Source organism: Protopterus annectens, chromosome 10.part0 (genome assembly GCF_019279795.1).
Source record: "Protopterus annectens isolate FY-2018-M chromosome 10.part0, PAN1.0, whole genome shotgun sequence".
Lineage (NCBI taxonomy): Eukaryota > Metazoa > Chordata > Ceratodontiformes > Protopteridae > Protopterus > Protopterus annectens.
Window position 1 is genome coordinate 109,669,792 of NC_056744.1, and position 27,779 is coordinate 109,697,570.

The 27,779-nt window shown below is 40.8% G+C and overlaps 1 protein-coding gene across 2 annotated transcripts in view; it reads left to right on the forward strand.

Moving 5' to 3' along the window:
* The window catches only part of AATK (apoptosis associated tyrosine kinase), a 2,480,061-nt gene that overhangs the window by 2,248,508 nt on the left and 203,774 nt on the right, over window positions 1-27,779 (forward strand). For both annotated transcript variants that reach the window (XM_044085080.1, XM_044085081.1), the window contains one exon: window positions 2,117-2,266. In XM_044085080.1, coding sequence (XP_043941015.1) covers window positions 2,117-2,266 — 150 coding nt within the window. The remainder of the gene's footprint in view (window positions 1-2,116; window positions 2,267-27,779) is intronic.

Here is a 27,779-nt window from a genome sequence, read left to right on the forward strand (position 1 = left end):
AGCTGCCATTTGTTTTACAGAGGGTTAACTTTGCTTACTGTTGAAAGCATGTATGTGTGCTTTTCTTCAAAAACAATGAGCTGTGTCAGCTTTGTGGGATTTGAACGGGAAAAAGACAGCGCCATGCCAGAGAGAAAAGAAAACAAAAGTGAAAATGCATGCATCAGCTAGCTTAATCCGTCTTCTTGAGGATACACGTGACAGGAAGTTCAGCAGGTCTGACCTTGGTGTACTTTCCAAGAGGATTGTGAGTGCAGATGTTCCCTCCCATTCAGTTAGTCATGAACTGTTTGTTCGCAGTCTGCACTTTGTAGGACAGCATAGCTCTCCTTTACTTGCTGGTATCTTTGTCCTAACAAATGTGTTGTGGTGATCCATGCCATATGCAGACTGTTGATAGCCGAGTGACCAAGTAGGTAGTACAGGAATTTGGAGAACTTGCCTCATTGCTCAGAAGAATAGATCTGTTTCTACAAACTGTGTGTCATTGTTCTTACACATTATGCCTTTAGAAATGTCCTAGACCCATGAGCTGGGTAACATTGGTCAAAGGTGTCAGATACTGTTACTAAATACATTTCAGCTGGCCATGATATCCTGAGGACATGCTCAGAGATGTGAATCCCTAGTGCATAGCATGTGTATAATATCTTAGCTGCTGCCAATGTGGGATGGACATAAGGAACTTGTTACGAAGACTAGCAGACTACCACTTCAGGACTGAACTGGCTAATGAGGCTTCATATGTTGTCCGCTGTAATTCTGCTGGATGGAAAGGCTGTAGACTTCATTTTCATGGCTTTCCACTTTGGTTTGTATAAAGTCATGGGAAGGTTTTACAGGAGAAATTAAAATATATATATATATTTTTGCTGATTAAAGTTTCTAAGGTATAACATTTGGTTCATATTCATTTTGTTTGTGTGTGTGTGTGTGTGTGTGTGTGTGTGTGTGTGTGTGTGTGTGTGTGTGTGTGTGTGTGTGTGTGTGTGTGTGTGTGTGTGTGTGTTTGGAATGCAAACAATGTGCAGTATGCAGTCTATGTCCTTTGTTATGTACACTACTCTTACTGAGTGGTACTTGATGTTTTTTATATAAATCTCAACACTGAAACAAAGTAAAGAAGGAAAAAAATGTTCCTTCATGAAAAGTATTACAGTGTATTAAGTTCAGCTGAAAACAAATATATACAGGTCTAATTCAGATGTCCATCAAAAAATGAAATGCAGCCAGTTCAGGACCAACAAAACATTATCTGTACCAAGAATGAAATTAAGCAGGTCCTTAAAGGACAACACAGTTTCTGAATTTTTAGGTGAGGATAGAACAATTCAAGCTGTTCTATGTCACTGACATTGCACTCTGCTTGCATGAATGAAAAGTGTGAAAGTTTTACATCATGCTTGACAAAGTGCACCTGCTGGATGGTGAGGAGGTAACATTTCTGCTACTGAGACCGAATGATGGTTGCCAGTCGGCTAGGCCAAACTGGGCCATTTGTGGACAGCTGTCCCGTGTGTGTGTGTGTGTGTGTGTGTGTGTGTGTGTGTGTGTGTGTGTGTGTGTGTGTGTGTGTGTGTGTGAGCTGAAGAAGATGGGGAGACAAAGCAGTTCCAAGAAGCATTCATCCATAGAAGTTGAAGAGAGGCTAACAGCCAATCAGTGAATGTGTACAAGATGGACTGTGGACACTGTATATCCTTTCAGATCCAGTACAGCATGTCATAGCACCAGTGCATGTCTAACTGTGTCTCTGGAGAGAAATCATAACGATGGAATCTCTGAGGGTGGCAAGATGGCTGGCTAGTTGTGTAATCTTCTACTCAACACCTCATATGAGTAGGAAGAGGAACGCTATAAAGACTGGGACAGAGGAGCCAACACCTCTTTTGTGCTAGAGGAGATATCCAGAGCCCAGAGATGTATGTAAGAGCAGTGGACTGAGGGGTAGAAATGGGCATGTGTGGTATTATCTGTGCAGCAGAGCTGAAGTGAACAAAATAAAATAAATAATTTAAAAAATTGTAAACCTTCTGATAATGTTTACTGAGCTTTCAAATTGTGAGTAGGAATGTACCTGATGTTATAGTTTTATTTATTTTCTTCTTGTTAACAGGTCCTTAGGGGTCACTATTTGGGAGCTGTTTGAGTTTGGTAACCAGCCATACCACCAGTACTCTGACAGGCAGGTCCTTAACTATGCCATCAAGGAACAACAGTTGAAGCTTCCCAAACCACAGCTACAGTTGCCCCTATCAGAACGCTGGTGAGTAACATCATAATGACATTTTTTTTGTTTTTATTGCTTGAATGGAGTAGGGATGCAGTGTGTCACCAGCCCACCCCTTCCAAATATGGGTATCACTGCGTGCCTCCATTAACTTATGTGTCTGCCTGCCCCTGCAAGTCTGTCTTTGTGTGTGTGTGCATGTGTGTGCTGACGTGTACATGTGCAGAAGGAAGGGAAATTACCAGTACAAGTGCAGACAGGTGACACCTACAGGATTAGGCAGGTTGTTTGGCATGCAGTGTTGCCAAGACAGGAATCTGTAGGCTGTGCACACAGAGCTACGAAAATTTCAGAGGCCCAAAGTGGGACATTTCTACTGCAGTGTTACTTGTTGCAGTGCAGTCCCAATCAACAGCTGGTAGAAATCACTTGTTTTCACCTTGTTCTCAGAGTGAAGGCTTATATTTGTACAATTTTAGTGGTTTCTGTTGCTTTGTATTACATCAAATCAAATCAGGCACATTATAAAGACTTTTCCATAATATACAGTGGCAAGTTGGGGAAGTTAGAAAATATTCTTTAAGAGAGATGATAGCTATTTGCACTATAAGGTTATGTTTACATTCCTGTGCACCTTACTTTATTCCTTTCATGTGCAATATACCACAGTGCAATAACTTCATTGTTTACTGCATTACATTGCATTGTTTGATATCATATTGTATTGTATTCTCTTATGTATTCATGTTCATTAAATGTGAATGCATCTTAGGATAATTACTACAAATTTCATTGTACTTGTGCAATGACAATAAAGGAATCTTATCTTTTCATAACAAATAATTTCTATAATTGTACTACTTTGAAAAAAGAGGCACAGGTATTAATCCTTCTTTCACAAATCCACATGACTTAAGGGCAGAAGTTAAAGGACCGCAAAGCCACGTGATGAAAGGGCAGGTATTTAAGTACCACAAATCCATATAACTTAAGAGCAGAGGTTAACATACCGTGTGGCCTGCCTGAAAAGCCATTCATAGAGAATTTGACACAGAAACTGACCTGTAGTGCCTTCTGTTCTCTCAGCAACTGTATCTGATTGGACACAAGTCCTTCTTCAGTGGAGGGCCCAGGGAGAAAAGCTCCACATTTATAAAACATTACATAGCACAATAAAAGATAGACATACCTAACATTGATGGTTATGTATGAATAATATACCAATGCTAATATATGTGATTTACAACTCAGGAAAAAGTATCATGGCACAGATACATGAGAAAATTAAGAACAGTGCATACTTGTCAAGTGTTAGAGAGGTGTAGAACAGTACATATTTTACAAGCATTAGAGAGATGTAGAACAGTTCCTATGTAACATGAGTCAGGGAGTCAGCTAGAGGCATTACATGTATATTGTATGTTTACGCAACAGGGAGCAGTGCTACCTGCACTAGTATTTGATGAGAGAATGTAAAGAAACATTACAATACATTGACAGAATGTTTCAGCTGTATTACTGGCTTTTGTTGCATCAAGGAGGAGTTTATTACTGGAGTGCAGAACCCTATTACTGGTGTAGGGATGTAGTAGATTTTGTAGTGCTGGGGTTTTCTCAGGGTTGCATAGAATCTTATGGGCTAGTGTAATTTCATTGTAAATGAGTAGCTGAAGAAGTTCTAGCCAGTGGAACTGTTTAAGGGCTATGCAGTGATGTGACCTGTAAGGGGAACTGGTGGCAAACCTGGCAATTTTGTTGTAGCAGGAATCCAGTTTTGCTGTGTCTGACTTTCTAGATTGATGAGGAGTGGAGATGTGTTGAGATGAGGTATGTTCGTGCAATTGTGGCCTTAGAGTTTTTTGTGAGAAATTGTTTATTTCTGTATAAAACACCCAATTTTTGTGAACTTTCTTTATGGTAAGAGAGATGTGGGTATCAAATTTGATATTACAGTCAGTCTCCACCCCCAAGTCTTCTAGGAGGTGCAGGCAATACTCTTAAAAAGTCAGGTACTGGTCCCCATCCTGACAGCAAAAGGGTAGCAGATTGGTCAACAAAAAGGTCAGAAGAGCAGTTGTGAGTGTCACTGTGGTCATAAATGGCAAACATACATTGCTACTATTCAAGGACTACAGCCTTTTGTTATAAAAAGCCCTTATTTTAATGCAACATTTCAGGCCAGGATCTGCTACGTAACACAAGCAATCAGATCACTTCAGAACAAGTACAAATACGACTCTGTCCTTGTCCATGTTGGTGTGAATGACCTGAGCCATACCTCCTTGGTCTACATGAAAAGAGACATGAAGGAGTTCACTGATCATGTAGCTCAGGCCGGTATGACCCTGACCCTGAGTAGCATCCTGCCCTCACCAAAATGATACAACAGTATAAAGAAAAAATTATCAATTTCAACAATTGGCTAAGCTTCTGGTGTCATTCAAAGGATTCCAGTGTCTGTCAGCCTGGGATGACATGCTCAACAAGCCACGCTGCTTCACTAGAGACGACTTGCACCTGTCACTCTTAGGCTTTCGAATACTGGCCAAGGCACTTCCCACCCCCATAGTGCCTTTTTTAGGCAAGGTTCAAAAGACAAACCCACCACCGTAAATAGCACAAGTAACAAAAAACTGAGGGTAATGCTACTCAGTGCCAGAAGTCTAAACCTCAAAATGCATGCACTCGAGGCACTCCTCAGTATGGAGAAAATTGATGTATGTGCAGTAACAGAAAGCTGGTTTAAGGGTGCAGAGAGCACCCCAGTACTACCAGGCTACAATTCATACCATACATTTTGGCCACAAAACCTGGGCCAAAATACAAAAGGCGGGGGCGTATCCATATTAATCAAGGATACCCACACCTCCAGGTTAGTGGCACAGCACGATGCTTCAGAGATCATCCACGTGCAACTAACAATGGGCAGAACTGCAATTCAAATTGTAGCTTGCTACAGATCACCCACCATGTCCCAGGACCCCCATTCTACATTTCTGGAAACACTGGGAAACATAAAGGTTCTACCAAACACCCTGATATTGGGTGATTTGAATTACCCAAACATTAACTGGGAGAACTACTCAAGTACTAACTCCCTTGCCCAACATTTCCTAGAATTTATAAACTCAAACGCCCTGGATCAACTGGTCAACACCCCCACCAGAGGTGGCAACATATTGGACCTGGTCTTCACCAACATGGGTGACCGGTCTCCCTCTCTGGTTAGATCTGTCCATAAACTAATCACTTTGGATATCCACATTCCACCCACACCCCCGGTCAAAGAAACCACTGTGAAAAATTTTTCAAAAGCAAACTTCATGTTACTTAAGACCGAGGTGGAAAGTTTCAAATCCCTCATACTAAAGGATAACGCTGCCCAAGCTGCAAAATCCTTTACTAATGCACTCTGCAGGCACCTACAAGAATGCATGGATCGTGCTATTACAAGCAAACCAAGACTCACTCCTCCAAGAAAAGGAATCCAGTCTGGTGGACCCCTGCCATAAACAAGCTATACAATAGAAGGAGGAAACTAGTACAGAAAAGGGTAAAATCCCAAGTGGGGAAAGATATCCCTGATCAGTATCAGCAAGAAACTACGATCCCCCATAAATCATCCAAGGCTAGCTTCGAAAGAAAAATTGCCAAGGACTCCAAAGATAACCACAAGGTATTCTTTAGCTATGTCAAGAATCTACGTGGCAATTCCCAGATCTGCTCAGAGTTAGTGCAGAATGGCAGAAAATACATTGAACCGACCGATACCGCCAACATCTTGGCAGACAGGTTCAGTGCAAACTTCACCCCCCCCCCTCACCCCCAAAAGGGCCCATAACTATACCAGAAGAATGTAGTGCCCCTAAAATCACAGACAATCAGGTTAAAACAGCCCTCTCCAAAGCCAAAAACACAGCATCAATAGTACTGGATGGTGTCCCAGGCTGTGTCCTACATGAGCTCAAAGATGAACTAACCCCTCACCTAAACACACTGTTCAAACTCAGCCTCTCCAAAGGCTACGTGCCCTTAGAGTGGCGCACAGCAACGGTTATTCCACTACACAAAGGTGGACCCACAACAGACCCTGGGAATTGTCGCCCTATAAGCCTGACTAGCTTGGTCTGCAAAGCTATGGAGTGCATCATCATGGATCTCATTAACAGAGACTTTGGGAACCTCCAAACACTGGACCCTACCCAGTTCTGCTTTGTTAAGGGCAGATCATGCCTCCTAAACCTGCTGGACTTCTTTGAGACAGTTACCAAGGCTATAGATGAGGGAAAAGTGGTCCACACAGCCTACCTTGATGTCGCAAAGGCCTTCGACACCACTCCCCATTCTGGTATTATAGGCAAGCTCACCAGCCTAAACATAAACCCATATGTCACAAGATGGGTGCCAACTGGCTCACAGACAGATCCCACATGGTAAGAGTTGCAGGAGCTAGGTCTGACTCTAAACTGGTTACAAGTGGCATTCTCCAGGGCTCAGTCCTAGGACCCCTCCTGTTAGGCATATACTTCTCAGAGATACAGGCAAGCACAGGAGGACTATGGCTGACCAAGTTAGCAGACGACTGCAAACTAGGGGCTATAATTGACTCTCTGGCTGACACAGACATCCTCCAAAAGGGTTTCACAGATACCTGGTGTCAAAACCATGGCCTCAAGCTAAATGCCAAAAAGTGCATAGTCATCCCTTTTGGAAAAAACAAAGTACCCACAAATTACCACATAGGTGGTAGCCCCCTAAATACGGAAGACGAAATAAGGGATCTGGGAACCCAAGTAGATAGTAATCTCTCCTTTGATAATCACATCGCCAACGTGGTTAGAAAATCTTTCTATGTGGCCCACCTAATCACAAAAGGGTTTGCATCCAGATAAAAAGAGGTCATTGTGCCCCCTCTACACATCACTCATCAGACCCATCATAGAGTACAGTGCCCCATTTGGGATGTACCTTACAAGACACCTGCAACAGCTGGAAAGACCACAGAAGTACTTCACCAAGAGGATCACTGGCCTCAAACAGATGCCCTATGCAGCTCGGCTGAAGAAACTCCAGCTGCACTCGGTTGCCTACCGCCTACTCAGAGGTGATCTCTGCCTGACATACAAAGCCATGTCCAACCCAGAATTGATGGACATGCTCCACCTAAAGAAAACCATATCCCCTCAAGCCACACACTCTAGGGATCTAAACCTCACCACAACAATAAATAGGATGTGCTGGAGGGATAGATTCCTGTCCCAGAGACTTCCCATGCTCTGGAACAAGATTCCAATCTATATTAGCCAGAGCTCCTCACTAACACTCTTCAAGAGAAACCTTGACAAGTGGATGGGAAACAGGAAGCTTACCCCAGGGATCACTTCAGTGGCTCTGCTGGACAGAGGCACAGGAAACTAATTTAAGGGGGCGGCGAAAGCCAGCACATTCCAGCTAGGCTTATAAATGCCTTCGGGCAGATAGCCTAGTACCTACCTATGAACCTAAATTGCTGCAAGTAGTGCTAAGCTAATAAACGTGTATGGCAGGACTAGTGTAAACCTGGGTCTAGTGCACAGACAGTATCAGAATTTCATATGAATTAGTGAGCATTAGTCTTGTGGCCATCAGTGTGACCAGAGATCAGTCTGGTTCACAATAAGTAAATGTATAGTCCATTTAACAAAGAAAAAGCTTGCTTTCTTTAAAACAGCATTCTTTAAATGATGATTGAGAGTCAAACAGTTAGTATGCAACAGTAGGTGCAGAGATGCAAAAGACAGTTGGGACATTTTAAAGAGAGTCAAAGCTACAGTGTTTAGTGAATTAAATGAATGTTGTGAATACAGAGACAAACCAGTAAAATTAGATTAAGGAAAATGTATGGTTCAGAAGAGGCATACCAACAAAATTTAGCATTTTAATCATTTTATTTCGTACTGGATGATGAGGACTTCTACAGCAATGTTTAAATGCAGGAAAAGCTACCCCTCAACACACACACACACACACACACACACACACACACACACACACACACACACACACACACACACACACACACACACACAAATTAGCAGATTTGTTTTGGAGAGAACAACATATTACAAAACATTGAAAAAAACAGAGGTGCTGGAACACAATTATAAACAGGGACAACATAAAAGGCATTCCATTAAAACAACATGAGCGTGGCCGTAGTGGTGTAAACAGTTTTATTTAATCAAGGTGACCTAGAACAACCAAGAAGAGTTAGGGAGGCCATAGTAGTGTATCTCTAAAGTCAAGAGGGTTAAAAGCCATACAAAATAGTTTAGGACAACTAACAGAGATAGTCATCAGATCACTGCAAGACAGTACAACAACTTAGGGCTGGAGAAATGCCTTAACAGCACCTAGGCAGTAGAGAAGAACCAAAGCAAAGACTGGGAACTGTTGACTGATCACGATAACTTCTGTAGTGTTAAAATAATGCTGCCATTGCTGAAAGAGACTATGTACAAAACAATGGTGAAATTCTAAAAACATTCTGCCTAGTCATGAGGGATAGTTGTGGGTACATGCAAGGTACAGTGGTGGACTGTGATCCTGAGAAATACTGACAGAAGGTACAAACAACTTGCTGCTTATGCTTAGCATGCCACAGTGAACCAACTATACATTGCAATGGGTTATGGTGCCTCATCTGTGGCATAGAGAAATAAAGTCCTGACTACAACCAAGTTTCATCAGTGGCTCAAGCACTTAATGGCAAGGAAGGGACGCTAGGTGTGCCCATCCAGGGGTGGCTTTGCACTCAGTATGCCTCTTTTGTTGATCCCTGCTGGAGGCCAGTGACATGAAGGGAGTGCTTCCTGCAAGGGAGTGGGGGGCTTTGGCTGAGTCAAATATCGAGGCATGGATAATATGTTGCAGTCTCATTGCATCCCACATCCTTGGTTTCCTTGAGTCCATGTGGAGGTAGAGAAATAGGGCTTAAAGCAGGAAAAACTGCCATGGTTACAGTATGACACTGCCCCAGAAAGCCTCAGTCTTGACACTAGCCATAAATGTGAATTGGAGACTATCTGGAGGTGGCAAAAAGGTTTGGTAGACTAAGTGGATGAGGAGAAGCCCTATAAACAGGTGCAGGGAGAAAAAATAATATTGCAGTTGTTTAAGGTAAACTCACCTAAGTCCAAGATACTTAAAGGACCTCCTAAAAGAGGGCTCACAAGTTGCAGTCTCAGTCAGACACATTCTAATGACTAACCTGAAATACCTGCTCAGACTATTAATCACTTAATAAAGGAAGCACAAAGTAGCAGCAACAAATGTTACTGTGCTTTACTGAAATACTTCATTACACGTCACGGACTGGCATCAGCTCTGCTACGTATGGGCTGGAGACTAAACCCTAAGCTTCCTGGATCTGCAGTTTTCTTAAGTCCAAAAAACATGACACAGTTGGCCAAAACAGAGTCAGTGCAGGCAAAAAACATTACTATGACAGATAGTGAAGATCTTTTTAAGGTTGGAGGAAGGAGAGGCTTTAAGAATTTAGCAAGGGTTGTCCCAGCAGCTTGCAAGCAAGTTAGTGATGCTTGACTAGCCAAGATCATACCTCTCAACCTCTTGGTGCAAGAAATCTGGGCAAAGCCTGCCATAATGGGGATACAAAGGCCCAAAAATATGGACACATTTTAATTATTGCTCTTATATACTTAGAAAGCTGCTAGAGTAACAGGATTTGTGTTAGCATGCATTGTTTGAAAGATATGAAGTCTGAAACTCAAATGCATGTCATTATTTAGTGACTTCATTCCTTATATCATCTCAGTGATTTGTCAAAAAAAATAAAATTTTTATAAGGAACAGATAACAAATTTGTGGTAAAGATCTGGATAGTCTGCAAAAATCTGTACATTGGAGATCTATGCCCGGGATCTTTTGTTATCAGGACTTAGGATGAAATAATGTACAGAAGAAATAAAAAGGACTTGTTGAAGACTGATGAGATGATTTTGTCTTAAGGTGTAGTGCTAGAAGAACATGTATCTGACCCCTGTCTGTATACTGAGCATCTGTCGCTTCCTAATAATATGCAAGTTCATCTACCACTAGCCTGACTACCCCAAAGTGCTACCAATTTTAGATTTTAAGACAGATTAAAATGCTACTTCATTATAATGACTGCCGACAATTTTTGTAATAAAAGTTCTGGTGTAAAATATTTTCAGAAAGTCAGTCATTATGCTTTCTAATGTAATTAAACCTCTGTAGTTGTGGAAAACAAAATGCTGTTAAATATAAGGTAAAAATACTGTCATGTATTGTACTGCACAGTCCTTATGAAATCTGCATTTGTAGTCAAAGGTCTAGTTATAATTTTTATTTGGAAATTGACAGTGTAATATAGGAGGCTGTTTCTTTAAACATCTTTGTGCCTTTCAGTGTAAAAATTACCAGGATGTATGTGGTTTCTAAAACGGAATAGCAGTTGAGAAGCCATACAGGGAGGAGGGTCATGCTGATGTTTTACCACCTCTGAAAAGATTTGGTTTGACCAAACAAATAGCTGAGTTACAGAGCTGTTTTAAAAAGTGGTCTCATATATTACTTTGTCCTTTAGTGTGCAGCACCTGGAATTATTTTTGTAGTTTTGTCTTTGTGACTCACATTTAAGTTTCCCTTCATCAGTTGTACTTCTTGATGTTTCTGCCCTTCAGTTGTATTGGTTCCACACTTCTTCTCACTCTTGTGGTACACCACATGTTTCTGCCCCTCGTATGGTTCCACACTTCGACCCTCTCCTGTACCACATGTTTCTACCCCTCGTATAGTTCCACACTTCTTCCCACCCCTGTGGTATACCACATGTTTCTGCCCCCTCAGTCATATGGTTTTACACTTCTTCCCACTCCTGCGGTACACCACAATTTTCTGCCCCCTCAGTTGTATGGTTCCACACTTTTTCCCTAACCTGTAGTACACCACATGTTTCTGTCCCCATATTGTATGGTTCCACACTTCCTCTCCTGCGGTACACCACTTGTTTCTATCTCCTTAGCTGTATGGTTCCACACTTCTTCCCACTCCCGCAATACACCACCCCTTACTTGTATGGTTCCACAATTCTTCCCACTCTTGCAGTACACCACATGTTTCTGTCCCCACATTGTATGGTTCCACACTTTTTCCCACTCCAGCGGTGCACCACATGTTTCTGCCTCCTCAGTTGTATGGTTTTACACTTCTTCCTACTCCTGCAGTACACCACATGTTTCTTCCTCTCGTTGTATGGTTCTACATGTCTTCCACTCCTACAGTACACCACATGTTTCTGTCCCCATATCATATGGTTCCACACTTCTTTCACTACTGCTGTACACCACCTCTCGTCATATCTAGTTCTGTTGCTTTTATAGGGTGCCCGTCCCCTTATTGTTCTGCCACAATGAGGCTACTGTTCACAGGTTCATAGGTAAGTACTTGGCTCGCTGCCCTTATGAACCCTTTTAAGCCTAGCCAGTACTTGGCTCGCTGCCCTTATGAACCCTTTTAAGCCTAGCCAATTTATGTGTTTCAAAGGTGAGAATCAAACCCTGTACCTTGTGCATGTAAGGTAAACACCTTGACCATTATGCCAACCCCCCCCCCCCCCACCTCCTGTTTACTGATTGTTTGCAATCTTCAAAGGCAAATGAAATTGGAGCAACAATTAGCATTTTGGATATCATTCTGTTTTCTTCCCATGGCTGAGTAAAACTGGCAAGTAACTACATTCACTTAACTGAAGGAGCTGTTGATATCTGTAAATTAGGTCAGTGTTTCCAAAGCCATTTGCTTAGCTCTACCAGGAATGCCTGTGTTAAAAAAAACTGAAAGTACATATTTCATCCTGAATGCAAGAGCACGGAACATATGTGAGGCCTGCATTACAGTCACCCAGGCCATGTCTTGTACTTGTCAGCTATATCTACCTCTCTTCTTGGATGTTTGCTTACGTACTGTTGTGGACAGGCAGGCAGACATAAATGGGACACACCCATATGAATCCTTTATGAGCAAGTTTTAAAAACCTTACCGTGTAGCTTCAGATTACTTATGATACATGCGAAAGGTGATGCAGAGGTTGTGACACCTGAGCAGTGGGACACAGTCAGCTAAAATGTGAAAGGGACTGCTGCAGCAGTAACATAGCCGATTAGCAGTCATTTCTTTTCCTTTCTTTTTAGAGAGGCGAGGGCATTTATTTCTGAGTTTACTGCAGGGAAGGCAGGTATTTGCTACAGCTGGGCTGTGAGCTGTGAACTCAAACCACAGTTTCCCAAGTAGCTTGCTCAACAGAGGTGGCAGTTCTTGTATGCATGCTTTTTGGTTTACAACATTTCAGTATTGTGCCTCTTGCATAAGGCTATCTGATTGGTACAAAGTGTGGTCATGAACATGGTAAATGAAAAAAAGTACAGAGTACCGAAGTTCATTTTCCTTTGCTTTTAGAACTGCTTTATCAGAAGTGGTGCACTTAGGTTTGGAACAATTTAAAAATGACAGTTAAATTGAATAAAGCTAATTAAACTAATCAGAAAGCTACTAACAAAAGTGCATGCAAAACCACAAACATTTCGAAAGCAAATGAAACAGAGAAGGTGACAAATGATTTTGTGTGTGTGTGTGTGTGTGTGTGTGTGTGTGTGTGTGTGTATGTGTGTGTAGGTTACATTTGTGTGACTGTAGACTGTACAAGGTGGAATGGGGACCTTCCTTCAAGAACACTGTACCGAGAGGCTCCTTTCTCCTTTCATTTTTCTTTTGGAGATTGAGGAAAGGCAGTAGGACACAGCAGAAAGTAGCTGGTGGGCAAAACCAAAACTAATATGGAAAAAAATGTTAATAATAATACCATTCACCATGATTGTGCAAATACATTTCCTTGCTAGAGTACATCACTTTCCTAGCTAGGTATAAGATAAATTATGTCATATTATATGAGAATATAATTTTGCTAGTAAACTTTCATGTTTTTTTTTCTACTGCATCAGAAACGTGTATAACCAGCAAGCTGTTACCTTTAAATGATTTGCAGAGTGCTGCGGAGTCCAAACCTATCATTTCCAGTTTATTTGTCAGTGAAAATGTGTTCTACAAGAAAAGCAGGTAGCCACTGCTTCAAAAGTTAACATTTGTTGGGATAAAAATGATGCAGATTAGTATTTTTTTTTCTTGAACTGTACTTTTAAGACATTTAATCTTATTTACTTGTCATGTGTGTCTGTAGTACAGTTCCAGCCTACATAGGAAGGTGCTGGCCTCTGGTGTTAATAACACACTTCTGTGACAGTGAATGCAGCTTAGATATTGGATCCAATGACACCGTGTTTCCTGGTTGCCAAGGAAACAAGGAAACCCACAGTTAAATCGTGCAAGCAGCGTGGAGTGCCTGAAATAAAGTACTTGGCTGCTAGATCTTCTGGTGACAGATACTACTTTATACATATATTAACCAACTGAGCAGGGCTACCACTGACCATAGGTAAGAGAGTAGCATTTTTTATTAATAATTTATTGCATTTTTGTTGACCAGTTAAATCCTGGTAGGTTATTGGCTCTTTTCCACTGTATACTTAAGGAGAAAGGCTCTCTATAACTAATTAAAGTGTAGATGTAGAATATGTGTACACAAATAGATGTACAGGACATAGACAAGATTGCACAAGTGTAATGTGGGTCTATATTACGTGATCGAATGCTAAGTTGATCGAACACCTTAACATCGACCACGTAATATCGAAAGCAAAAAACAGTGAATGGCCAATTTAAAGCAGGGAAAGATTTCCCTTGGAATTTCACTGGATTTTGCCATTTTCTCCACTGTGGAGCGGTCTCGGAGTTGGTATATTTAGTTAGGGGGGGTGGGGGTACTTAGTTTGGCTGTAAAGTTAATTTTTTTAGTGGTCGATGGTAACGTTTCCCTGTGGCGTTCGGTGTTTTGTGGTTCAATATTACGTGGTCGATGTTAATGTGTTCGATCACCTTAGCATTTGATCACGTAATATAAACCTGTGTAATGTGCATTCCAGAACAATCTATAGGCTAAGTAAATCAGTGTGAAAAGCACTACAGCAGCGCTTGTGGATGTGGTCAGGTTTTTATGAAAAATAACAAGTGTGTTTCATCGTGTACACAGAGGGAGCATAGCATGCCAATACATTCATGAGTTTTTGACAAACTTGGTACAAGTTCTAGAAATTAATGCAAATTAAATAAATATAACTGAGGGAAACTGGCAGATGATATCAAGTTTATATATACAAGTAGTAGTAGTAAAGACAATTAAATCCTTCCACTTATGTTGTGAACATGAACGCTACACAAAGTGGGTGTCCTGATCACAGGCTTCTGGCAGAGGAATGTCACACAGTTATTTGTAATATTACATTTTGGTAGTATGGCAGGTGAGTCCAAAGAAGTAAAGAGCTACAGTTTCATTTCAGACCTGCTCTGCAGATCAACCCAGTTGAGGGTGGGAGATATGAGGTGGGGGCACGTGGAAGTTAGACTCACCATCAAACCAAGCAAATCTGTTGCAGGTCCTGACAGGCTCACAAGTTATTGTCTTGTCAGAAAGTGAGAAGAGGTAACTCCTACAGGGAGGAGGAAACGGATAATAGGAGTGTGGCTACATGCAACAGGGCTTCGTCCATGAGTATGAATATGTTCAACACCATACTTGTTTGCTGTTAAGTGCATCCCGGTCTACGTAAAATTCCAGGTGTTGTAATGTGGGGAGTATTTTTATGGAAGCTCCTTTTTCTGGTAGCAACTGTGATGAATTTGACAATGTGTGAAGGTAGAGATTTTATGCTGAGCAGAAGGAGTTTGTTTTTGTCTGTAACAAGACTGAATTTGTTAGCTATTACCCAGCCATTATGTTTTTTAAACCTAGGTTGCAGCTGTTTTGCTATTACATGAGCTAAAAGGAGGGCAGACAGTGTTGTCATCTGTGTGTTTTATTTTATTTATTTATTTGTCCTTTATTGGAGTTAGTCCCACAAGGCTTGTGGCCCCCTTTCAGGGGAGTCCAGAGGTGGTGTTAATGTTGTACTGTTTTGAATAAGTCCTTTATTATCTAATTTCAGTGGAACAGCAGAGTCCCCTTGGTGAGACAGTATGGGCCACCTATGTAAACGTGGACCCTTGCTAGCAGTAATGTCACAGAAGAAAGATGATTAAGGGCTAAAGGAACTCTTGAGCAAAGATGCTCATTTAAACACATTTTGCTAAGTGATAAGCCACAATGTTCACTTAATGTGGGATCACAGGGCAAACCCCATAAATTAGAGAAGAATGCTTCGAGATGCTGCTTTTTTAGCATTCATTTAATGGAGGAGCATGGGGTATGTCCCAGACATTAGGAAGACATGCTCTGAGGTGCTCAATCTCCTGGTTCTCTTAATGTAAGGCAGGTCATAGACACGAGCAAGATACAGTCTGCGTTGCTGCCTCTGTGGTGTTCACTTAATGTAGAAATGCAGTTGAGATCTCAGGCATTAGCAAGATACATTGTGAAGTGCTCCCTTCCACAGTATTTCTTTAATGTAGTAGCACAGATTGAATCCTGGGTGTGAAGGAAATAAAATCTGAGGGTCATTCTTCCACAGTATTTCCTTAATGTAGTAACACTAGGTGGATCCCAGATAGTAGCAAGGTACATTCTGATGTGCTTCCTTTATACTATTTGCATAGCATAGATGCACAGGGTAGAAACCTGATATTTGTGAGATACAGTCTGAAGTGATACTTTCTATAGTATTTTCTCAGTTTAGGAGCAGAGGTTGGATCCATGGCATTAGCAAGGTACACTCTTTGGTGCCCCTACAGTATTTGCCTAATTTGGGATCACAGAGTAGATCCAGACATTAATGAAGTACATTCTGAGGTGCTCTCTCTGCAGTATTTCCTTAATGTGGGAGCACAGGTTGGATCCACAGCATTAGTGAGGTACATTTTCAGGTACTCCTTCCCCAGTATTTCCTTAATGTTGGAGCACAGGTTGTATCCGAGGCATTAGTGAGGTACATTTTGAGGTGCTCCTTCCACAGTTTTTGTTAATGTGGGAACACAGGGTAGATCCGAGCATTAGTGAAATACATTCTGACATGCTCCCTCTGCAGTATTTCCTTAATTTGGGAGCACGGGTTGGATCTGTGACTGTAGTGAGGTACATTCTGAGGGGTTCCTTCCACAATATTTCCTTAATGTAGGAGCACAGGTTGGATCCGTGGCATTAGTGAGGTACATTCTGAGGTGCTCCTTCCACAGTTCTTCCTTAATGTGGGAACACAGGATCGATCTCAACATTAATAAGGTACATTCTGAGGTGCTCCCTCTGCAATATTTTCTTAACTTGGGGGCACATGTTTGAAACCAGTCTTTAGTGATGTGCCTTCTGAGGTGCTCCATCTGCAGTATTTCTTTAACTTGGGAATACATTTTGGATCTGGGACATTAGTGAGTTACATGCTGAAATGCTCTCTCTGCAGCATTTCGTTAATGTGGTATCACAGGTTGGATCTGGGACATTAGTGAGGTACATTCTGAGGTGCTTCCTATGCAGTATTTCCTTAATGAGTGAGCACAGGTCTGATAAAGAGTATTAGTGAGGTACATTCTGAGGTGCTTCCTCTGCAATATTTCCTTAATTTAGGAAACAGGTTGGATCTGGGACATTAGTAAGGTACATTCTGAGATGCTCCCTCTGCAGTGTTTCGTTAGTGTGGTATCACAGGTTGGATCCCAGACATTAGTGAGGTACATTCCGAGGTGCTTCCTATGCAGTATTTCCTTAAAGAGTGAGCACAGGTCGGATAAAGAGTATTAAGGAGGTACATTCTGAGGTGCTTCCACTACAGTAGTTTTTTAATGTGGGAGCACAGGTTGGTTCCCAAGTGGTAGTGTCCCTATGCTCTAGTGGTAAGGCATTGGCCTCTGAGCAGTAGATACGTAAGTTTGAAACTGTTGATCCCAAAATTTTTTCTTCAGTAGCTGGAGAGACCTCAAAGGTTTCTCATTAAGAAAATACAGAGACTCCAAACCGTGATCTACATGGACAGGCTGAAAGCCCTGTCACTTTACTCTGTATCTTAAAGGCTGCTGAGAGTTGACTTGTGCCTGGCCTATAGGGCAGTCTCTGACCCTGCCCTAATGGAAATGCACATCTGCAAGTCAAATAACCAAGACTCATTCGCTCTAGAGATCACAACTTAGCAAGTGAAGTGACATTAGTGAGATACTTCTGAGTTTCTCCCTGTGATGTATTCCCATAATGCGGCAGCACTGGTTGGATCCCGGACATTAGTGAGGTACATTCTGAGGTGCTCCCTCTGCAGTGTTTCCTTTAGAACATGCTGGGAAATAGATATGTCTCCCAGAGACTGCCACTTCTTTAGAATAGAATTCCTGTTCACGTAAAACAGAGCTCCTCACTGACCCTATTCAAATGCAACCTAGATAACTGGATGGGAGATGTAACTTCATCTCTGACATGGCACCCATGTCCCTCATGGACAAGGGTAGCCGGTGTTGATCACAGACCCACTCTGTTCATAAATTAATTCTGCAAACTACCAAAAAAAAAATGGCAGTACTTGGAATTAACTTGGTAGGCTTGTAAAGGCTGTAGGGCTGCTAGTCTAGTATCCTCTTATGAACCTATTAGTGAAGTACATTCTGAGGTGCTCCCTCTGCAATATTTCCTTAATGTGGAAATACAGGTTGGCTCCATGACATTAGAAAGGTACCTTCTGAGATGTCCCCTTTGTAGTATTTCCTTAATCTGGAAGCATCTGGAAGCACAGGTTGGATCCATGACATTAGAAAGGTACCTTCTGAGATGTCCCATTTGTAGTATTTCCTTAATCTGGAAGCACAGGTTGGATCCATGACATTAGAAAGGTACCTTCTGCGATGTCCCCTTTGTAGTATTTCCTTAATCTGGAAGCACAGGTTGGATCCATGACATTAGAAAGGTACCTTCTGAGATGTCCCCTTTGTAGTATTTCCATAATCTGGAAGCACAGGTTGGATCCATGACATTAGAAAGGTACCTTCTTAGATGTCCCCTTTGTAGTATTTCCTTAATCTGGAAGCACAGGTTGGATCCATGACATTAGAAAGGTACCTTCTGAGGTGTCCCCTTTGTAGTATTTCCTTAATCTGGAAGCACAGGTTGGATCCATGACATTAGAAAGGTACCTTCTGAGATGTCCCCTTTGTAGTATTTCCTTAATCTGGAAGCACAGGTTGGATCCATGACATTAGAAAGGTACCTTCTGAGATGTCCCCTTTGTAGTATTTCCTTAATCTGGAAGCACAGGTTGGATCCTGGCATTAGTGAGGTATATTTGAGGTGCTCCCTCTGTAGTATTTCCTTAAGTTGGGAGAACAGGTTTAAGCTGGGACATTAGTGAGGTACATTCTGAGGTGCTTCCTCTGCAGTATTTCCTTAAGTTGGGAGGACAGGTTTAAGCCGGTACTTTAGTGAGGTACATTCAGACGTACTCCTTCTGCAGTATTTCCTTAATGTGGAAGCACAGATTGGATCTGGAACTTTAGTGAGGTACATTCTGAGGTCTTTCTTCTGAAGTATTTCACTAACATGGGGGCAAAGCATAGATTCAGGCATTAGTGAGATACATTCTGAGGTTCTCCCTTTGATGTATTTCCTTAATGCGGGAGCACAGGTTGGATCCCAGACATTAGTGAGGTACATTCTGAGGTGCTCACTCTGCTGTATTTTCTTAGTTATAGAGCACAAGTTGGATTATGGGCATTAGTGAGGTACATTCTTAGGTGCTGCCTCTGTAGTATTTCCATAACTTGGGAGCACAGTTTGGATCCAGGACATTAGTAAGGCACATTCTGAGGTGCTCCTTCTGCAGGATTTCCGTAATGTGGCAGCACAGGTTAGATCCAGGACATTTGTGAAGTACATTCTGAGGTTCTCCCTCTGATGTATTTCCTTAATGTAGGAGCACAGGTTGGATCTCGGACATTAGCGAGGTACATTCTGAGGTGCTCCATCTGCAGTATTTACTTAATATGGGAGCACAGGGTCTGCAGGATTTCCTTAATGAGGCAGCACAGGTTAGATCCAGAACATTTGTGAAGTACATTCTGAGTTTGTGCCTCTGATGTATTTCCTTAATGTGGGAGCACAGGTTGGATCCCAGACATTAGTGAGGTACATGCTGAGGTGCTCCATCTGCAGTATTTCCGTAATATGGGAGCACAGGGTGGATCCTGGCTTTAGTGAGGAATATTCTGAGGTGCTCTTACTGCAGTATTTCATTCATGTGGGAGCACAAGTTGGATCTGGACATTAGTGAGATACATTCTGTGGGGCTCCCTCTGTAGTATTTCCTTAATGAATAAGCACAGGTTGGATCTTCTCTATACTGATTCAAAATCTATTTGTCTAATCGCCACTTCTCAGTGCATTTCAGCATCTCATATTCACCATCAAGTTGTCTGTGGAAAGACATCCCCCAAATGATCTAATTTGACACCATCAAGCTCTCTGTGGAAAGATGCCCCCCCCCCCCCAAGGATCTATTCTGACACCATCAAGCTCTCTGTGGAAAGGTGACCCCCTCCCTCAAAGGATCTATTCTGACACCATCAAGCTCTCTGTGGAAAGGCGACCCCCCCAAAGGATCTATTCTGACACCATCAAGCTCTCTGTGGAAAGGCAACCCCCCCCCAAAGGATCTATTCTGACACCATCAAGCTCTCTGTGGAAAGGTGACCCCCCCAAAGGATCTATTCTGACACCATCAAGCTCTCTGTGGAAAGGCGACCCCCCCCCCAAAGGATCTATTCTGACACCATCAAGCTCTCTGTGGAGAGGCGACCCCCACCCAAAAGATCTATTCTGACACCAGTCCTTTTCTCCATCTTTATTAACAAACTCCCGCTTGACTTACCTCAACTTCTTGTCTTGCTTTACTCCAGTTACTTGGTCATATTCTGCTGCAACTGCTTTCTGTCCTCTCTTGATCTTGAACTTCAGGCTGATTTTCACACCCTTATTCAGTGGATCAATGATAAACAATGAATGCTTAACTTCTCTAAAATACAAAAAAAATGTTGGTAATAGGCAAACATTCCCTTCTATCTCCAGACGTCAACAAATCCTTGAGCATCATAATAACATAGTTAATGACAACAGTGTGATTTGTGAAAGGTAGATCCTGTGCACGTGATCTGGTCAATTTCTTTGAAAGGCTTACAGAAGCTGTAGATGATGGCCATGCAGTGCATGCAGCGTGTCTTGACCTGGCTAAGGCCTTTGTCACCATTCTCAGTCTTGCCATCATACAAAACCTAAGTGCTTTACAAGTAAACCCTCTGGTTTTAAGAAGGATAGCAAACTGACTGAAAGACAGAACCCACATAGCATGAGTTGCAGGAACTTCATCAGAAAGGAAGAAAGTGACCAGTGGTGCCTCTCAGAGCTCTGTGCTGGCACTTCTTCTTTTTGGTATTTATTTCTCATATCTCCAACCAGAGAGCAAGACCTCTAGCTAACAAAATGTGCAGATTGTAAATTGGAGGTTAAATCACCCTATGACATCCAAACCCTACAGAATGAATCTGCCCTATTACACTCTTGGTATACTAAAATCACCTGAAACTAAATGCTAAAAAGTCTAGTGTCATCAGTTTTGTCAGACAACCCCTCCTTTCATCATACTGTCTAGACTGTACTTTGCTATAAAATGAAAATGTAGCTGGAGAACTAGGTGCTTTGTCGTTCGGGACCTGGGTGCTTTGCTTGAGAGCTCCCACTCTTTTGACCATCATGTAACAACAGTTGTCATGAAATTCTTTTATTTAGTCTAGCCAAATGCCAAAGGAATATCATCAAGGTGTAAAGAGGTAATTTTTCCCTTATATTCAGCATTGTTCAGGTCAGTTGTTGACTACAGTGCCACCTTTGGGATATATCTCATTAAACATATCAAACAATTAGAAAGACCACAAAGGTTTCTCACACAAAAGATCACAGGTCTAAAGACTCTGAACTACTAGGAGAGGATGTTAGCTATATCATTTTATTTAGTATCTTATGAACTTTTGAGAAGAGAGCTCAGTCTTTCTTACCATACTATTAGATCCAATTGTTCTCGATCTGCTGATTCTCTGCATGTCCCATATCTCCACCAGTACTAGAAGCAGGGCCCAAGATCTTCACCATCAGATAAATATAATATAGTAAATGGTCACGTTTATGACTCATTGCCTTCCAAACTTCTGGAATTAACTTCCCCCTGCATGTTAAAGCTGTGTGACTCACTAAAATCCTTTAAATGTAACCTAGATGACTAGATGGATCTCCACAAGTTTACTCCATCATTGACTGGTACAGCTCTGTTGGAGAAAGAAGGTGCTGCCTGAGGGAGGGTACTGCCAAGGCAAGAATGGTCATGAGACTCCATGACCTTGGATATCTATAAATCTGTGAATTTAAGAGCATTTGAAAATGTCACCACTTTCAAATAACTATGGATTTGGATAAACCCTTCCCTAAACTTCCATCTCCAGCTGGACAACACATAAACACACACACACACACACACACACACACACACACACACACACACACACATAAACACACACACACACACACACACACACACACACACACTCTCTCTCTCTCCTGTTCTGGGCTAATAGAACCTCCCCATTTGACCCTGCAGGAATGCCATAGGCAAATGTTTCTTACTGGCTCAGCTAGAATATGATCTCCCTCTGATTGCTGCAGCCTCTGAAAGAAATGTATCCACCTTTCAAACCAACTCAAACTCTGTATGCATATTTATAATTTTGTCCCCAAGAAACAAACAACACTGCAAAACCATAGAAAAATGCTAACCAGCTACCTGTGAAAGAGTGTACTGACTTGCTACTTGACACACAGCTGTTTAAACTTATCTATCAGTAATGAGACCCCCCCCCCCCCCCAGCCTCCAAACTAGTTGTGGATGCATCGACATACAACCATAGATGTCTTCACCTTCAAACCCCCCAAACTAGACTTCAGTATACAAACCGTGCCTTATTGGTCCTTGGACCCAAACTGTGGGAATCTCTTCCCCCTCTTATCTTATAGTAAAAACTGCAAGAAATATGCAGCAAAGCTAGTCTTCAAGTCTTTATAGGTACACTCAGGTCAGTAAGGCCAAACCTCTACAAGCTGTAGACATGCCATGTTTCGCCCTTTTTCAGACTTGAAGGAATTATGGGTAATATTAGGAAGACCACCAATAAGAAGGCAAAATAAGAATCATCATGTTATAATGATTCCTTCATTGAATTGTAAAAATGAGAGAATGCTGGCAAAGAGCAACAGAATGCTGGGAGTTGTCTTATTCTTAGTTTACAGTGTGATGCGGAAGCTTTGTTTGGGACAGTATATTCAATTTTGGAGGCCATTGGGAAGGGACATCAAGTTGGTGGTGAGTACTCCTGAGTTGAGATGACAAGTGTGGAAACTAGAAGAAGAAGGACAGAAAGTTCTTGTGTAGTCAGGGTGATGCAGATATACAGAGAGGTCAAGAAAACTAAACAAGAAATGGTAAGGTGGGGGTCAGAAAAACAGGTGTACAGGGCTAGTTGTAACAAGAGTGCTTACTTTTAGGACTGAAGACCTTTTACCATTTTATGATTAGGGTTGTGGGTTTGTATAATAATTAAGGTGTTTACCTTACAAGCACAAGGTACAAAGTATGGTTCTTACCTTTGGGAGAAATTGGCTAGGCTTAAATTGACCCATAAGAGCAGCTAGCCTAGTACTCAAGTATGAACCCATGAGCCTGTATTTAGAAACATAAATAGCCAGTGAAAAAAGTTGTTATTCATTTTTAAACAGTTCTTGTAAATGGTTTGGAATACATAGAACAGTAGTTAGGCAATTTGGCATCCTGAACACTCCTTGGACTGGATTCTCCCTCAAATTCAGTTTGAGGAAAAATGCTGCTTACAACCAGAAAAAAGGCAGTGTTTCTGTTGTAAACAACAGTAGCAATACTTTGCTGCAATAACAATGCTTTGCTGCAGCACTGTAAACAACAGTAGCAATGCCTTGCTGCAGTACTGTAAACAACAGTACCAATGCCTTGCTACAGTACTGTGAATAACAGTAGCAATGCCTTGCTGCAGCACTGTAAACAACAGTAGCATTGCCTTGCTGCAGTACTGTAAACAACAGTAGCAATGCCTTGCTGCAGTACTGTAAACAACAGTAGCAATGCCTTGCTACAGTACTGTGAATAACAGTAGCAATGCCTTGCTGCAGTACTGTAAGCAACGGTGGCAATGCCTTGCTACAGTACTGTAAACAATAGTAGCACTGCCTTGTTGCAGTACTGCAAACAACAGTAGCAGTGCCTTGCTGCAGTACTATGAATAACAGTAGCAATGCCCTGCTGCAGTTACTTACAGTCTGCCACTGCTCAGTAGACATTGCTACAGTTTATTCTTTTAATGAATACCAGTACTGAAGGAATGAATGCTGGCCAGGTCTGAATGTTCACTTGACTGGCATTACTTGATTGTACCCACCTAATAGCTTGCACCCCAACTTAACTACTGGTGTGGGAATACTGTGTGTAATTTTAATATCCTTGCAAGCATAGAAAATTAAAAAAAATCATTTTAGAAGCAGCCACAAGAAATGGGTTATAGTCTGTTGAACAAGTAATGACAGTATAAAGATGAAATGATTAAAGCCCAAATGGAAATGCAGATTATGGTCTTGCAAAATAAATAAGTATGACAGCACATGTAATGAACAGATGGGATAGGAAGCTTTGGAGAGATGTATTTTTTACAGACAGAGACAGAAACTGTACTAGAAAAGATTACAAAAACAAATTACGTTAGACATAGCTCTCAGTTTTCCAAATTTTGCCTCATATTTCTGATCTGTTTCTCATAAAAATTTATGATTTTTCTGACAAATCATTGAGGATTAGAGTGACTAAATAATGACACACATCTGTATTGCAAAATCTGTAATTTTGTTAGCTTTCTAAGTTTATAGAAGCACTATTTAAAATATGTCCCTGATTTGTCCTACATTATTTTTGGCATTGCCCAGATTTATTGTGCTTAGAGGCTGGGAGGTATGTGGAATTCATTAGAAAAACCTAGGACATTTACATTTTTATAAATCAGTTTATAAAATGAAATGTTCAGGTAGGCATAATTGCACACTATATGGCTAAGCAGTCTTGATAAATATTGTATTTTTATGCTAGTCAGCAATCCATTAAGGCAACAAAAACACCTTCTATTGACCAAATGGGGAATCATAACAACCTTTCTAAGCAAAAAACACCTAAAAGATTTTCCCTTGCCTCTGTAAAATCACCTCCTCTGTATACTTGAGTAAGCTGAGAAATTAATTTCATCCACTATTTGCATCAGCATTTGTTACTAAACCATGTCCATGTAGCATTCAGATGTCCCACTTTACTGTAAATAAATAACATTTCTAATGCCATAGGAAAAGACAATATTGCCGTAATTATCAAGATCTAAAGCTTTTCTGTTTCTTGAATGACTGCATCTCCCCTTTATTTTTAACCTTTCTCTAATGTCCTCGCACCCCAATATCTTAAAAGCTGCTAACTTCGTACTACAACTTAGTTTCCACCTTTTCGATAACTTCCTGAATTCCAAAGCAAACATGGCCATCTCACAAATAGTGATACATAACACTATGCTTTGTACTAAAACAGATTAAATTAATGTTCCTTACTTATGCCCATGTGTAAGTCAGAAGGAAACAAATGGAGGACACATTGTCTTTCAGCCAATGAAAATTAGATTCGTATCTGTATGTCCTTTCAAAAAAAGGAATAAAGCTGAAGGAGGACAAGTGGTGGGCTGGCAATGTTTTCTTGTCTAGTTTGTACAGACATATTGTTTTCTGCCACATTTTGTCACACTTGTGTATGCAGTTTTGATTTATTTTAAAGAAGTTGCTGCCCCATATCTTTGTCAAAGCAGGAGGCAATCATGTCCTGACAGATATAACAATCACAGTGATTTAATGGGTGCTGTCATTTCCTCAAGTTGTCTGTTAAGATTTATAGTCAGTGAGGGTAACTGTATATTGTGAGACTTCACTACCAGTAACAAATGAGAAGGGGTCACTCAGACTAAAGAGATACAAAACAAACCAGCTGTGCTTGTTTATGAATAATATCCTAGAGGCATTACTTTACTAAAGTCAGAATCAGTATGTGGATTGTATTGTATTTGCAGGTAGTGATTGCTGCAATGACAAAAGAAGTAATTACTTTCATCTGATGAAAGAGATCTGGATCATCTGCGGTCTCAGCAATATATGTGACATCAAATACAAGTCCTGAATATTGGGAAGGTAGCTTACTTTTTTGACGTGGGGGAGCTGTTGCATTCCACATGCGGACTAGTAATAGTAAGGAGGATTGCTGGGGCATAAAAGAGAAAGTCTGAGCATGCTGTTTAAGACTGCCAACCAAATTCCACCTCATGCTGTCACTGTTAAGAATGCATAGCTCTTAATCTCTTAGCACAAGAATCAGTGATAAAGACAAAACAGTAGTAAGAGACAAAGGCCCAAAATCAGGGATGGGTTTCTAATCCAACACTAGAATGGAGAAAGGAAATTCTGCCGACAGGGATAACTGCAATTACAGTTACAGAGAATAGGCAGCAGGGGCTGGAGTTTACCAGAGAAAACTGGCAAAGGAACCAAGGTATTGGGAGAAAATAATTAGAGAAGGAAAGGTAATAGAATGGGAAGATGCCAAGGATACATTTGAACTACATGATAGAATTTGCCTTCCTCACCAAGAATTTATATCAGAGTATAAGCAAAGAGAGTGGAGTAGGGGGATCCTAAGTGAAAGACTAAAACTGGTAGAGCTCTTAGAATCCCGAACAGAACCTGTTGTTAAAAAAATGTAATAATTAGCAGAGCATATAAAATATTGTATGATAACTGTAGGAATCAATTAAAGGAGGTTACAAAGGATTGGGAAGAGAGATTGGATAAACAATTCACAAAGAAGCAATAGGAAGACATACATATGGTCCCAAATGTAGCAATTTAACAAAATCAAGACGATTTGGGGATTTTTGCTTCAAGGTGTTTGCATTGGTACTTTATACCCCAAGCAAACTCCAAAGAAATTTGCTTCAGGTATATCGCAAATGTTGGAGGTATGATAGGGCAGAAGGAGGTAAATTGGAACACATTCTTTGTGAGTGTAATGTATTGACAGACTTTAAAATTTCCCTGCAGACTACTCTGTCAGAAATACTGGGTGAGAAAATTGTTGTAACTAAGGAAATTATTTTTTTTGAGTTGAGATACTGAATCAGAATTGCCTAGACATATTAAGGCCTTGCTCATTTTAATTCTGGTAGCTGCCAAAAGAAACAGTTTTGAGAAAATGGAAATCAATGTCTAAGCCAACCATATTAGAAGTAGTGAATATAGTAATAGATGTAAAAGAACTGGAAGTGAGATCCTTAGAAAAGGGCAGAAGTGAATAACATAGGAAAAATGGGAATTGTGGGAACACTACATGCAGAATAACATTTTGGAGAAGGAATGAGGTTTAAGGGAAGGCAGGAATTGAATGAGCTATGTCATGTTTGATTGACAATGACTATATCAACGATTATATGTGATGTATAATGCTTGCAACTGAAAATATGTCAGTATGGCTTGCTTTCATTTATATAAATGTATAAATATCTATGTCATAAGTGATGAAGATGTTTCTTGTTTAAGAATCCTGCTTTTATATATATATATATATATATATATATATATATATATATATATATGCATATATATACATATATATATATATATATATATATACATATATATATATATATATATATATATATATATATATATATAAAATGTACATGTATATTTAGAAAATGGAGACAACACATTTTGCATCAGCATGCATTTTCTGAAGGCTACAAAGTCTGTCCCTCAAATTTCTGTTGTTATTTAGTGACTGCAGTCCTGAACAATTAAAAAAAATGCACATTTTATGAGGACCAGACCAACAAAATTAATTTAGAATAGATACCCTGGACAGTGTACTGGGTGGACAGCAATGGGCCCCCCTGAAGCCATGGACTGCAGGCCGCCACCTGAATCACTGCTATTATAATCCACTACTGTTCCCCTAACTGCTGTAAACACTGTCATTAACAAGAATTTATTCCAGACAATGATCAACAAGATACCATTTTATGTCTAAAGTACTAAAACTGAGCATCACTATACTGGTCAAAGCACACTGTAGGTCTGTTTCACTGAAAGTCAGATTAATGGCTGCTAAAGCTTAGTTTCTACCCTCTTTACAGAAGTCACTATATTTCACAGCAGCTCCTGGGATTGTACTTTCCTTTTCATGGAGCTATCTATTATAAGCACTCAACAAACAAAACAGAAAAGCATTGGTTAATCTGGCACTGGGACTGTGCA